The 16,083-nt window shown below is 38.5% G+C and overlaps 1 protein-coding gene across 1 annotated transcript in view; it reads right to left on the reverse strand.

The window, feature by feature from the left end:
* LOC136864575 (lethal(3)malignant brain tumor-like protein 3) overlaps positions 1-16,083 on the reverse strand; it is a 399,309-nt gene that overhangs the window by 20,717 nt on the left and 362,509 nt on the right. The window contains exon 16 of the mRNA XM_067141757.2: positions 292-583. Within this exon, the coding sequence (XP_066997858.2) occupies positions 292-583 (292 nt within the window). The remainder of the gene's footprint in view (positions 1-291; positions 584-16,083) is intronic.

Below are 16,083 nucleotides of genomic sequence, written 5' to 3' on the forward strand. Positions count from 1 at the left end.
AAGCCATAGACTATGTTATATAAACTCACAAAAGGTAAATATTAAAAAAAAAAAGGAAATATAATGCAGAAGACAAGAAACAGAAATTCAAGCTAATTATAGAAAAAGAAAAATACTGTACATCAGCTTGAGTTGCAAAATAGGTGATACCAACTATACTGAACTATACTAGCAAATTACATGCATTCTGTTTCCCTACAGAGAATTAAGTAGCCTGAAATGGGGTAAAGGAGATAAAAGAGAGAGAAAAGAAAATATTTTCATGCTAACTATACACCTGTCACTGGTTACCTGTTCAATAAATTCAAGTGTTTTTTCCTCACAACCAGGAATAGTGCTGACAAACTGTGCAACTTCACTCGAACTCCAATTGACAAATTCATCAGGATCTATATGGGCAGTATAGAAGTCCAAATATTCATAGTGTTTTGCCCAAGCCAAATATGAATCTGTATTCAAAATCTCTGGTTCATTTTCTGGGTCCACCACAGCCTCTTGTATCTCTGCGCAGAGTGAAAAATGAGTCCGCTCACGGCAGCATTTTTTAGCAGAGGGACAGAAATAGTTCATTCTGCAGTACATTCTGGAATAAAAAGTATTAATTTTTAATTGAGGAAAACTGCACATAAAGTTTGAAATATAAGTTATTGCACACCACAGCATATTGCTTAATTCTATTATTCTATAATTCTAGTATTATAAAGCACGTAAATAAATTATTCTCCCTTTTCTACTTTCCTAGTCATGAGTTGAAGTTACGAGTTTGTAAGATGCTGCCTTTTGTGAACACATGAAAACTTCAAGAAACCAGGGTCAAAGTAAACAGAAATAATTCTTTTTTTTTTTTTTTCTCTCATAAATGGGAACAAGATTTATTCCTCTAACAGAGTACCGGGGTTGGTGCTGGTCACAAGCCTGGACAAAGGAGGAAGGATGGGAACACAGTTCAACCCAACCCCTGTAAAGAAATCGTTGTTGTGAGGCTTAAAATAGATAATACCTGAATTGATGGACGGTGGAGGCAAGTGAAAACAGATAATGAATACCATCAAAATATTTTATATCTACTGAAAAGAGAAGCACTTACAAGAATGAAGGAACATCGAAGGAAATAATAATAATAATAATAATAATAATAATAATAATAATAATAATAATAATAATAATAATAATTAAATTGGAGTTACAGTGGACAGGTAAAAATATATTGGACTCTGGAATCCATACACTTCTCTACAGTAGAGGAAGAAGCAACTCTTCTGGAACAAGTTTTACAGTGGATAATACGGATTTTTAGGTACAGTAGTTACTTCTCAGTCAAAATGAAATTGTCAATAGACAACAGAGGATTTCCATTTTGTTCTGTTTACCTAGTTTTTCAACCTCATTTGTTTTGATTTTAACAGTTCAATAGTTTGCATTTTGCTTATTATCATTAAATATTAGATTTTAACCATTCCAATGTATTCATGTCCATGAAAGTATTTGATTGCCATAAGCCTGTAACCTGAAAATTAAATGTTACTTTCTCATTCGTTAATCTGCAAATTATGGCTATCTTATATTAATTATTTTCATATTATGCTTGGCAACAAACTAGAATAATAACATCAAAACATACAGAAATTAAATGAACAATAACAGTTAGCATGCACACAAAAAGACTATTATACATCTGCTCATAGCTGAAAAGAAATGTAACTTTTTAAAATTTTTGCAGAAGATATGTAACATGAGAATGGCACTGTTGCCTTTTACGTGCTTGCAGTAATTTCTTCACGTGTTTCACTGAAGCACTTGATATACATTTTTTCGTGTTCCTATGCACTCTGCAGAGAAAGTTATCACCTTTCTAGTTTTGTTGTGGGCGGTTTTATTTTTGTCCTGGACAAATATTCCATTTTACCAAAGTGTGAACCCCGTTCATTTCTGGAGGTGTAGTATGCGTGTATGCTGATGCTAGTCTGTATATAATACCAGTAATAGTCTAGTTATATTTCGTTGTAGTAGTATTCTACCAGCAGAGAGATGCATGTGTGTCTACTAGGGGGATCCATATATGGGGGGTTATGCAAAAAATTCGAGTGATTTTGACACCCCCCCCTAATTTTAAAAAAAAATTTACTTTTGGCATGTTTTGATAATGTGCCAAATTTTATTACAATTAGTTAATGTTAGGTGAAAATGTAGTAAGCAGTCTGGCCTATGCTGACGACTTGGTCTTGATGGCAGATTGTGCCGAAAGCCTGCAGTCTAATATCCTGGAACTTCAAAATAGGTGAAATGAGTATGGTATGAAAATTAGCCTCACGAAGACTAAATTGATGTCAGTAGGTAAGAAATTCAACAGAATTGAATGTCAGATAGAACAGGTCGATAATTTCAAGTATTTAGGTTGTGTGTTCTCCCAGGATGGTAATATAGTAAGTGAGATTGAATCAAGGTATAGTAAAGCTAATGCAGTGAGCTCGCAGTTGCGATAAACAGTATTCTGTAAGAAGGAAGTCAGCTCTCAGACGAAACTATCTTTACATCGGTCTGTTTTCAGACCAACTTTCCTTTACGGGAGTGAAAGCTGGGTGGACTCAGGATATCTTATTCATAAGTTAGAAGTAACTGACGTGAAAGTAGCGAGAATGATTGCTGGTACAAACAGGTGGGAACAATGACAGGAGGGTACTCGGAATGAGGGGAGAAAGGCTAATTTAGGAATGAACTCTATGTATGAAGCTGTACGCATAAACCAACTTTGGTGGTGGGGTCATGTGAGGCGAATGGAGGAGGATAGGTTACCTAGGAAAATAATGGACTCTGTTATGGAGGGTAAGAGAAGTAGAGGTAGACCAAGACGATGATGGTTAGACTCAGTTTCTAATGATTTAAAGATAAGAGGTATAGAACTAAGTGAGGCCACAACACTAGTTGCAAATCGAGGATTGTGGCAACGTTTAGTAAACTCACAGAGGCTTGCAGACTGAATGCTGAAAGGCATAACAGTCTATAATTATAATGTATGTATGTGTATGTAATGTAGTTAATGTTAAACCTTGCTGCACTACCTAAATATCTAAATAAGATTCAAGTACTGAAATAATGTGTGTATTCTTCTATCCTCATAAACAATTGAAATCAACAGGGAAAATACAATAGGCAATACAGTGTGAAGGTCTAAAATTACTCAAAGGTCTATTGTGCATTGTAATCCTATAGGCCTTCTCGGAATTTGTGGATGAGAGGCAGGCTTTTGCTCTTTTGTTTTGGTCATGGCCTTCACATTCTCTGATCACTGACCATGATGACCCGAGCAGGTGAGTGTATCAATCCACTCTGTCAAGTTCACTAACCTTCCCCCACTATGTACATATTCTCATAATCTATTAGTTTCACTTCCCGTACTGATAATTCCAATGATCACAAGTATGAAGTTTGGAATTTCCACCTAGGTGGAAAGTCCAATCTTTATACTTACGTACATATTCTCTTGGCCTGCTAAAGGTGTAAGCATGCTTAGTGATCAGTCATGTTTTATATTTCTTTGTCAGTGCTCAAGTTTATTGTTTTGTTAGTTCTTAAAATTAATAATGGCAGAAAAATGAAAGAAGGTTGTGTTAATGATTGCACAAAAAATTGAAATTATTTCTAAAATAGAAAATGGCGCTTCAAGGTAGCAGATGTGTTTGGATTACAGGATCGGGAAAACAACAGTGCGAGATGGTTTAAAGCAAAAAAGACAAACTGTTGGGCTTTGCATCAATGAACTTGACTCTGCATTAGCAGAATGGTTAGCTCAGGTGCGAAGTGAAGGCACCCACGTATCTGGTCCTAACATTGCAGCTAAAATAAAATCGTTTTTGATTTGATAGGAGTAGAAGAAAATTTTGATCCGTCATCCAATTGGTTACATCGTTTCAAGAAACATCATGGAATTAGAGAGATTGGTCTGCACGGAGAGAATCTGAGTGGTGATCAACAAAGCAACTGATGATGTTCAATATGATTTTGAAGAATTTGTGTTGTCTGAAGATATATCATATGAACAAATTTATAATGCTGATGAATCAGGGCTTCTTTGGAAGTGTCCTTCCACTCGTACTTCAGCATTTGAAAGTGAGCTTCAAGTGACAGGTCACAAAATTAGCAAGGAAAAATGTCAATCTTGTCATACAGCAACACTGTGGGTAGTCACAAACTTAAGATTTCTTGTAATCAGTAAATCTTAACAAACCAAGGTCTTTTAAAGAAGGACAAGAGCAGAAAATTTACCAGCTGATTATTTCAACAACAACAACAACAACAACAACAAACAAAAAAGTTGGATGAACCAGCAGATTTTTCAAGAGTGGTTTGAAGAGATTTTTGTGCCTCAAGCACATAAACATCTCGACTAAAAAATTTGCCAGAAAAGGCTTCACACCCAGCTACAAGTGTGCTTAAATCTTCTGACGGGCAAATATTTGCAGAGTTTTTGCCCCCATGTGTTACAACCTATGGACTAGGGAGTCATTGCAAGCATGAAGAGAACGCAGAACAAAGTTGTACCTGTCAAGAATCGAAGACTGCTGGGATCTCAAAGAATTTTGGAAGAATTATACAATCTCGGATATCATTTATGATATTGCATGGGATTACATCAAACCCTCAACCCTTGTTAAATCATGGAGAAAACTCTTTCCAAGTATTGAAACGATTGTCAACCAAAACAGTTGTAAAGAAGAGAATGAAGTCGTGTCAACCGCTACACTTGTTAACCTAGTGACATCCGTTCTGGGAGGTGAGAATGTCGACGAAGAGAACATAGAAGAGTGGCTGGAATGTGACGCAAGTGAGCCAGGGTTTGAATGACTGACTGATGCAGAGATAAAGGATAAAGCTAGAACGAGAACGAAGAAGAATAAAGTGAAAGTGAAGAAGACGAAGCATCTGCATCTACGATGCATGAAACTGCTTTGCAGCAGCACATAGACTGATTGTTTTCATATTTAGAGGATAAGACTACGATGCACATCTGGCAGAAAAACTCATGTTAAAGAAAGTACAATCTAGAATAAAGAAAAGGTGTTTCCAAAGCAAGAAGCAAAAACAAGTGACTGTTTTTTTTTAAAAGGCATAATTTAGTGTGACCAAGAATCCATTTTTTTAATGAGATGGTCCCTTTTCTAGGCTCCGATCCCATTGCCCCGACACAACATTAACGGGACACTTAATGTCCTTTTTATAGACTTTGATCCTGTTTTGTCCCTTTCTTATCCCCTTCATAGCATGACTTTGTTATTGTAAACTCGGACATGATTTGTTATATGCTGAAATTGAAAACATCTATACTACGACTATTATCCACCTTTCAGAAAGCACTCTCTTTGCAATAATTTGAAAATGCTGAAATGATTGGTAGCGTAGCCACATCATGCGTGTATGCCGATGCTAGTCTGTATATAATACCAGTAATAGTCAAGTTATATTTTTGAAATGTTGTGAGTGGTGATATTTCATCCTGATTTTTAATCATGGGTGTGTCGTTTGCTTCTTTTAAATTGACTCAAAGGCCATTCTGATATTAAGAAACATTCAAACAAACAAAAATAGAAACTGACAGCCGCTGCTTCCAGTTCAAGTCAAGATGTTAAATCGTTTTTCACAAACAATGCAATGGGGATGTTAACTAACGAAAGTAAACATCTTGCATCACAAAGAGGATTGTTTGCATTCCCAGTGGCGGCGATTCCATTTTAGCTGCCTGAAACTAGGAATTATAGGAATAACTTAACAAAAATCAATTTGTACAAACCCTGTTGTCTTATCGCCTAATGCTTTCCTTTAATTTCTTTAATCCTTGAGAAAATACATAGTGGAAATATGCACAAAATGCCATTTGTTGCGACTAACTGATTCGTATAGCGCCACAGCAAGTAGTGGAGAGTCACGTAGCAGCATGTAGCATGTGCTGTGCGAAAGGGTAGTAGGGGTATATTTTTGCAAAGGTCACTGAGGTATGATTCACCCGCTTGCCGCGCGAATTCGTCAGTTTGGCAATCTCACACATTTAATGTGTCTGTGTAGTTACATCTAGTGTCTGTTACTTTGTTAGTGTGCAGTCAAATATTAAATGGCCTTTTTAATTGCATAATCATGTTGTACTTCTATTTAATTGTAATACATGTGTAATATTGTTCCTTTGGTGAAAGTTTTATGGTACACCACATTTAAGTCTGTAGTCTGTAAACCTTTACCTCTCTGTCGAAATTCGCTCAGAGAACATCAAAATAATTACCATTTTGTAGCTATTTTTGTCAATTTCGATGTAATCCCCCCCAGGTAATTTGTGTTGTCTATAAATTTTTGTGCCCGCCCCCACTTCTGATTCCCAATCACCGCCACAGTGCGTTCCATGCATGCAGCAATACATCACCTCTCTTTCCGATCGATGGACTCTGCTTCTGCAATACTGAGGAATTTGTTTCAGAAGAAATGTAAATGTGGATTAACAGAATACAAATTAATTTTAGTGAATGTCCTTGCACATCATTCAATCCGAGAAATCGCAGCTGAACTGTTATGCTGGACACATCAAACCATAGAGATCTGAAATTGGTGCCCATCCTTATTAGATACTTCATTCCAACTGAAGGTATTCAGTACAATGTTAAAGAGTTTCAGAACATAACAGGAGAAACAGCGGAACTGCTGGAAATCATATCATAGATATTTTGCAAATGCACCAGCTGACTGAGAAAATGATTGAATTTTCTGCAAATAACTGCAAAACCAATTTCGGTGGATACAAAAAAGATGGTGCCAACAATACATTATCAAGACTGAGAAAGTTAAAATGAGCATTCTTGGTGCTGGGTGTGCTTCTCATGTTGTTCATAATGGTGTCTATACAAGTGCTGATATTTTGCCTATTGATATTGAAACAGTTCTAACTAAAATATTTCATAATTTCCATATTTACACTGTAAGAGTACAAAAATTGAAAAAAAGAAAATTACTGTGAATTTGTAGAAACTGAATACAAACGTGTTCTTTTTTTGTTTTTGCTAGTTGCTTTAAGTCGCACCGAAGAAGATAGGTCTTGTGGCAACGATGGGACAGGAAAGGGCCAGGAGTGGAAAGGAAGCAGCCGTGGCCTTAAGGTACAGCCCCAGCATTTGCCTGGTGTGAAAATGGGAAACCACGGAAAACCATTTTCAGGGCTGCCGACAGTGGGGTTCGAACCACTATCTCCCGAATACTGGATACTGCCGCACTTAAGCGACTGCAGCTATTGAGCTCGGTAAACGTGTTCTAGCTAGTGTTAAAACAAAATGGTTATCGTTACTACCACCTGTGAGTAGAGTTATTGACATGTATGATGGACTTAGAAGTTACTTTCTGTCACAAGACAAATGTCCTGCATTGTTGAAATCATTTTCTTAAGATCAACAATCACTTCCTTGGCTCCATTTCATTCAAAGCCAGCTACAAATATTCTCAGCAACAATAATGGAAATAGATAAAGAAAACATTTTGGTCTCTGAAGTGGTAGAAGAACTGGAATTGCTCAGATAGAAAATTACAAGTAGGAAAGATATGAACTCTCAAATGTTTAATGCTACGCCGTTCCTAACGCTCCAAAGTGCTCGAGTTTTATGGCTCAACTGTGTTGAGAGATATATTGAAGGATCTCGTGAACTACGGTGCATTCCCATGACTCAGCAAGCTCTCAGCATCTTATCAACAGTCTTTCCTGTGTGTACTTCACAAGCAGACCTAGTTTATAAACATTGTATTCTGGTTAGAGATTATTTCGGTTTGAATTCTCATCATGTTGTCTACTTTCACGAAGAAGACGGAACATGCATGATCCGGGGTTTTAATTAAAAGTGCGCTAATCTGATTCAAAATTTCATCTGCTATTTTGCTTTACGTCGCACCGACACAGATATGTCTTATGACGACGATGGGATGGGAATGGCCTAGGAATGGGAAGGAGTCGGCCGTGGCCTTAATTAAGGTACAGCCCCAGCATTTGCCTGGTGTGAAAATGGGAAACCACGGAAAACCATCTTCAGGGCTGCCGACAGTGGGGTTCGAACCCACTATCTCCCGATTACTGGATACTGGTCGTACTTAAGCGACTGCAGCTATCAAGCAAAATTCAAAAATGTAGTCAGAATGTAGAAATAATAACTCCAATCATGATAAAAATCCAAATTAATGCACAAAAATGTCACGTGACACCAAGTACAAGATCTCATTGGTTTGACGTCATTGTCCAGGTTGACTTGTCTTTACAGACGAAATAACACATAGTGTGCTTTGAAAAACAAGATACAGTTCACGTATTTCTCCTTTATGCTAGTGTCTGGTAAAGTTAAGTTCAATTTCTATACAGTGTGTAATAATCTGAGTGTTATTTTTTGGACTGAAAATGAATCCTGTGCAGACAATGAAGCAGAAAAGGTGTAAATGATGTATAGTTCCGATCTGCACAAATACATGGCATAGCACTCCAAACAAATTATTTACCGATGTGCCAAAGGACAGTGAAACTAGGGAGAAATAGCGGTGATATATCGAAAAAGTCTACACTTTATTGCTGTGAATATCATTTTAATGTAAATGAATTCGTTTGAACTTTTAATCACTTTTCCATGTCTGCTTCTAATGGTAAAACTTTAAATTTGAATCTATGATTCTTTAATTGAATGCTTCAATTATATATTGGGAGTATGAAAGTAATAAACTGCACATAAGTTAATGATGATTATTAAAGTATTCTTCAAACCTAACCCAAGTTTTCGATAATCCATGTCAAATTAAAAAACCAAAGGGTTTATGAACCAAACTGAGTGCTCTAATTATAGCAATTTATCTTGGCATGCAACATTTATTTATTTATTTATTTATTTATTTATTTATTTATTTATTTATTTATTTATTTATTGATGAACTTACATTTCTAAACAAATTTAGGCTACAACTAAATACTCTATAACACCAAGCAAGTTGGCCCTGCAGTTATGGGCGTGCAGCTGTGAGCTTGCATATGGGAAATAATACGCTTGAACCCCACTGTCGGCAGCCCAGAAGGTGGTTTTCCATGGTTTCCCATTTTTGTACCAGAAAAATGCTGAGCCTGTGCCTTAATTAAAGCCATGGCCGCTCCTTCACACTCTTAGCCCTTTCCTATTCGTGTTGGCTACTGAATGCATAATTCGAAGCAGTGTATCGATTCATTCAAGTGTCCAAGTGAATCGATTCACAGGAACGGCGAGCTCACGGCACACGATTCAGCTTATTCCCATCGGACAGTGCTGAGTGGCGCACTCACTGGATATTGACAGGGAGCTGAGCTTCCGCTGCAGTGAGACAGTGAATCATGGCACATCGAAAGAATCGTGAACGAGCGAGGCTCAGTGAGACACAAGATACACACGGCTCCTCTTCGCCTCACTGGACAGGCGGAGAGCCGAGCTTCCGCTGCAGCGAGACATACAATGAGCCATGGCACACCGATAGTATCGTGAACGAGCACGGCTCAGTGAGACACAAGATACACACGGCTCCTTATCGGCTCACTGGACACGCGGAGAGCCGAGCTTCCGCTGCAACGAGACATACAGCGAGCCATGGTTCACTGAAAGAATCTAATGCTATAATGGACTCTCAAGCTCGGCTCATTTGAAAATAATACCCATTTGCATTCAATGTCCTCTTCTTACATACATACATACATACATACATACATACATACATACATACATACATACATACATACATAATCATTATAGACTGTTATGCCTTTCAGCATTCAGTCTGCAAGCCTCTGAGAATTTACTAAACGTCGCCACAATCCTCGATTTGCAACTAGTGTTGTGGCCTCATTTAGTTCTATACCTCTTATCTTTAAATCGTTAGAAACCAAGTCTAACCATCGTCGTCTTGGTCTCCCTCTACTTCTCGTACCCTCCATAACAGAGTCCATTATTCTCCTAGGTAACCCATCCTCCTCCATTCGCCTCACATGACCCCACCACCGAAGCCGGTTTATGCGTACAGCTTCATCCATCGAGTTCATTTCTAAATTAGCCTTTATCTCCTCATTCCGAGTACCCTCCTGCCATTGTTCCCACGTACCCTCCTGCCATTGTTCCCACCTGTTTGTACCAACAATCATTCTTGCTACTTTCATGTCTGTTACTTGTAACTTATGAATAAGATATCCCGAGTCCACCCAGCTTTTGCTCCCGTAAAGCAAAGTTGGTCTGAAAACAGACCGATGTAAAGATAGTTTCGTCTGGGAGCTGACTTCCTTCTTACAGAATACTGCTGATCGGAACTGCGAGCTCACTGCATTAGCTTTACTACACCTTGATTCAATCTCACTTACTATATTACCATCCTGGGAGAACACAGAACCTAAATACTTGAAATTATCGACCTGTTCTAGCTTTGTATCACCAATCTGACATTCAATTCTGTTGAATTTATTACCTACTGACATCAATTTAGTCTTCGAGAGGCTAATTTTCATACCATGCTCATTGCACCTATTTTCAAGTTCCAAGATATTAGACTGCAGGCTTTCGGCACAGTCTGCCATTAAGACCAAGTCGTCAGCATAGGCTAGACTGCTTACTACACTACATTTCCACCTAACTGAATCCCTCCCTGCCATTTTATACCTTTCAGCAGATGATCCATGTAAACTATGAACAGCAAAGGTGAAAGATTACAGCCTTGTCTAACCCCTGTAAGTACCCTGAACCAAGAACTCATTCTACCATCAATTCTCACTGAAGCCCAATTGTCAACATAAATGCCTTTGATTGATTTTAATAATCTACCTTTAATTCCATAGTCCCCCAGTATGGCGAACATCTTTTCCCTCGGTACCCTGTCATATGCTTTCTCTAGATCTATGAAACATAAACACAACTGCCTATTCCTCTCGTAGCATTTTTCAATTACCTGGCGCATACTGAAAATCTGATCCTGACAGCCTCTCTGTGGTCTGAAACCACGCTGGTTTTCATCCAACTTCCTCTCAACGACTGATCGCACCCTCCCTTCCAAGATGCCAGTGAATACTTTGCCTGGTATACTAATCAATGAGATACCTCGATAGTTGTTGCAATCCTTCCTGTTCCCTTGCTTATAGATAGGTGCAATTACTGCTTTTGTCCAATCTGAAGGTACCTTACCAACACTCCACACTAATTTTACTACTCTATGAAGCCATATCATCCCTGCCTTGCCACTATACTTCACCATTTCAGGTCTAATTTCATCTATTCCTGCTGCCTTATGACAATGGAGTTTATTTACTATCCTTTCCACTTCCTCAAGCATAATTTCACCAACATCATTTTCCTCCTCCCCATGAGTTTGGCTGTTTGCAACACCACCAGGATGATTTCCTTTTACATTGAGAAGATGTTCAAAATATTCCCTCCACCTCTCCAGTAATTTCCTGGGATATATTATGAGTTCACCTGAATTACTCAAAACACTGTTCATTTCCTTTTTCCCTCCCTTTCTAAGATTCTTTATTACTGTCCAGAAAGGTTTCCCTGCTGCTTGACCTAGCCTTTCCAGGTTATTACCAAAATCTTCCCATGACTTCTTTTCGGATTCAACGACTACTTGTTTTGCTCTGTTTCTTTCATCTACGTACCAATCCCTGTCTGCCTCGGCCCTTGTTTGGAGCCATTTCTGATAAGCCTTCTTTTTACGTTTACAGGCTGCTCTCACTTCATTCCACCAAGATGTTCGCCTTTTCCCATCTTTACACACAGTTGTTCCTAGGCATTCCCTTGCTGTTTCTATTACAGCATCCCTGTATGCCACCCATTCACTTTCTATATCCTGAACCTGCTTACTGTTTACTGTTCGAAACTTCTCACTAATCATATCCATGTACTTCTGTCTAATTTCCTTGTCCTGCAGATTATCTACCCTTATTCGTTTGCAGACAGATTTCACTTTCTCTACCCTAGGCCTAGAGATACTTAGTTCACTACAGATCAGATAGTGGTCTGTATCATCGAAAAATCCACGAAAAACTCGTACATTCCTAACAGATTTCCTGAATTCAAAGTCTGTTAATATATAGTCTATTAAGGATCTGGTACCCCTAGCCTCCCATGTGTAGCGGTGAATAGCCTTATGCTTGAAGAATGTATTCGTAACAGCTAAACCCATACTAGCACAGAAGTCCAGCAAACGCTTCCCATTCCCATTAGCTTCCATATCTTCCCCACATTTACCAATCACCCTTTCGTATCCTTCAGTTCTATTCCCAACTCTCGCATTGAAATCGACCATTAACACTATTCTATCCTTGCTGTTGACCCTGACCACGATGTCACTCAATGCTTCATAAAACTTGTCAACTTCATCCTCATCTGCACCCTCACATGGTGAATACACGGACACAATTCTTGTCCTAATTCCTCCCACTGACAAATCTACCCACATCATTCGCTCATTGACGTGCCTAACAGAAACTATGTTGCGTGCAATGGTATTCCTGATAAAGAGCCCTACCCCAGACTCTGCCCTTCCCTTTCTAACGCCCGTCAAGTACACTTTATAATATCCTATCTCATCCTCATTATCTCCCCTTACCCGAATATCACTTACTCCTAGCACATCCAGATGCATCCTCTTTGCTGACTCAGCCAGTTCTACCTTCTTTCTTCCATAAGCCCCATTAATATTGATAGCTCCCCATCGAATTCCATTTCGTTCGCCAAGTTGTTTCCAAGGAGTCCCTCGCCTGTCAAATGGGAGTGGGACTCCGTTACTCCCATAGGTCCGAGGCTTGCTTAAAGTGTTCTGAGCTCGGTAAATTCATGAAGCAGGATGCTGCCCTACTTGCACATAGTCCAAGTGAGGATCTCTCCTCTAACAGGTTATGGACCACCGGTGAATTGTATAGTCCTAGCCGCCTGAGCACAAGGAGGGCCACGACTCAGTATGTCCGAGATGCCCACTCCCATTCCATAGCAACTGGTATCCTGGCTCTCAGGACCACTTACTAAGCCACTCAGCCGTTGCCCATGGTTCACGAACTAGGACGTGACTACAGTAACCCACAAACATGAACCATTCCTCTTCTTACAGGGAGGTTTAAATAATAGATGGATTTATTTGCAGTATTAAAAAGGTAGTCAAAACATAATTCTGAAGTAGCTAGTAAGTAGGTAGGCTATTAGGTTATACTATTTATTAGTTTAATGAATCTTAGTATTATAACTTAGTTGACATTTGACATTTAAACTCAACTCTAGCCTGTCCTATGACTATGAGTGATGCTCATGACCACTCAAAAGTACCTGTTTTATATTGGGAGGAACGGCTCAGTATTCTCTCAGTTCATATGTCACATCATTGCACAAGACTTCAATCATATGTGGATAGATGCAATAACTTAACAAACAGTATGTTGAATCAGAAAACCAGCAGGCTACTGTACAACTTGGGTAGCCTATACAAAATATGACGATTTAAAAAATATCCTCAGCTGATAGAAAAATACATATTTTCAAAAATGACTGAGCGAGTTGTCATGCGGTTAGTATCGCGTAGTTGTGTGCTTGCATTCAGGGGATGGTGGGTTCGAATCCCACCGTCGGCAGCCGTTAAGATGGTTTTCCGTAGTTTCCCCATTTTCACACAGGAAATGCTGGGACTGTACCTTAATTCAGGCCATGGCTGCTACCTTCCTAATCCTAATCTTTCCCACCCTGCGTCGCCGTAAACCTTCGATGTATTAGAGTGACTAGCATTTTTACTAGGAAAGGAGTTCATATTATGAAGACCAGATGGCAGCTGCGAGCACTGAATGCTGTTGCTGCTGTCTTACCAGTACATACTACACAGATGCAGGGAGCGGTGACTAATGTGCCGTGAATCGGATCACTGTATCGATTCAGTAACGTGAACGGAATCAAATGAATCGATTCAGTAAAATGAATCGAATGTCCCATCACTATTTCCTATCCCATCGTCGTCAGAAGACCTATCTGAGTCGGTGCAACGTAAAGTCAATTGTAAAAAAAAATATAATATAACAGAAGGTAAGCATGTACATCATGAAAAAACAATGTGAATTTAGAAAAACAAATGTATACCTCTATAAAACCAATGCTTGTCGGTTGAGTTGGTCTCAGTCTTTTAAGTTAACTATGCACATTAATTACATAATTGCATACTGCAGTGAAAATATGTTACTACAAATAACAGTGATGCCGGTGTTAAAAATATTGTCCAAACTTAGCCGAAGTTTTAGATTATACATGCCACATAAATAAACCAATAGGTGAAAATCAAAGCACCCAAAGATGTTCCTATAATGAGTGAATAAAATGTCACCACGATGCTGTTCTTGCTTGATATACTCAGCTTGTGAAAAACCAGAGAAAAGAACTAAAGATATTTAATCAATCTATATTTTTCAGGAATAATAGGTTATAGTTTAAAAGATGTATAATGCTAGCTGCTGAAGACCAACTTGTTACTTTTAGTAATGGTGAAACCTGAAAATTTAATGTATTTTCTAATATGGGAAACAATCAAGAAGTAAATTGCAAAGGTGATTTTTATTCACGTTCCTTGTTATCCTTATACGAATTACAGTACATTGCACGTATATATAAGATACCAATTTTCTTTTGTTCCACGAATTTCTGCAGACAAAAAAAGAGTCCGCTATTTTGCAAGAATGATGCCACTATGAACGACAACATCCACACAGGCCTCATTTTGCAAGAATGATGCCACTATGAACGACAACATCCACACAGGGTACAATGACTGCTGTTTTGAAATATTCTTTTGTCATTTTGAAATCATTTGTGATCACAAATAATAAATATTTGGCTTTTAGTAACAGATCATGCACAATGGCTGATAGAGCTTCATGCGGTACTGCATGGTGACGTCACAGCCCGTCGCTTACGTCACAGGGTGTTTTACTTGCCTTGCGGAAGGAGACTTTTAAATAATTTTTTAATGATAGAAAACAAAGTAACTTATCACAATGCAATATGTTTCCTTACTATTTCATTGGTCTATTTTCCAATTTTTAAAATTTAATTTAAATTATGCATGTTCCTTAGTGTTGCAAGGTTTGAACGAATGCAAAATTGGAGTACATTAGAAATCAGTGGAGATAGCGAACTTTCTAGTAGAGATTCAGAATAATATTTTGATGAATGTTGTAGAGATAATGATTCCGAGAATCATGAAAAACCTGAACAAATATTGTGTGAAGTCTGAGCGACAGGGCTACAGAGAAATATTACTAGTAATATTGCGATAAATGTTCTAATGAACTGGATACAGTAGAGTCTCGCTCAACCGACCTTCGCTTATCCGACACTCCGTGTTATCCGACACTGGTAGGCTTAATTTGATCTTTAGGTGGATGCTATTCTGGGACACGGGGTGTGGAGGGTGCGACTGTGGGACAAGCACTAGCAGTCATGCGGTAGGATTTTGCAATGTAGTATTGGTTGGGTGCGGATGTTATAGTTTTCATATCCTCTGTGAGTATGGCGAGTAAACTTAAGAAAGTGACTGTTTCTGTGGAAGACAAGTAGAGTGGGTTAGAGAGACTGGACAAAGGGGAAACTCTCCAAAAAAATGGCTTCAGATTATGGTGTTGGACGTCTTATAGTGGGAGACTGGAAACATATGAGGGAATAAATTGAAAAGTGGTGCTCTACCAGAGCAACAAGTGATGCACTGAAAATTAGAAAAAAACAATGAAAAATGTGAGTATGAAAAAGTAAGTGAAGCACTATTTCTTTGGTTCACTAAAAACCAGGAAAAGGGCTTGTCAATATCTGGCCCCATTCTGCAAGAAATGGTGGTGTATATCCAGAAGGAGTTTAATAAAGGGACCCTGATTTTACTGCTATTGCTGGGTGGCTTAATCGGTGGGAAAAACGGTACGGCATTGGGCAGCTTAATATCTGTGGAGAAGAACTGTCAGCTAAATCCGATGAGGTTGTGAAATTTAAAAGACAATTTCAAGAAATAATTCTTGCTGAAGGATTAACCGGTGATCAGATTTTTAATTGAAATGAGACT

The sequence above is a fragment of the Anabrus simplex genome, chromosome 2 (assembly GCF_040414725.1).
Source record: "Anabrus simplex isolate iqAnaSimp1 chromosome 2, ASM4041472v1, whole genome shotgun sequence".
NCBI lineage: Eukaryota > Metazoa > Arthropoda > Insecta > Orthoptera > Tettigoniidae > Anabrus > Anabrus simplex.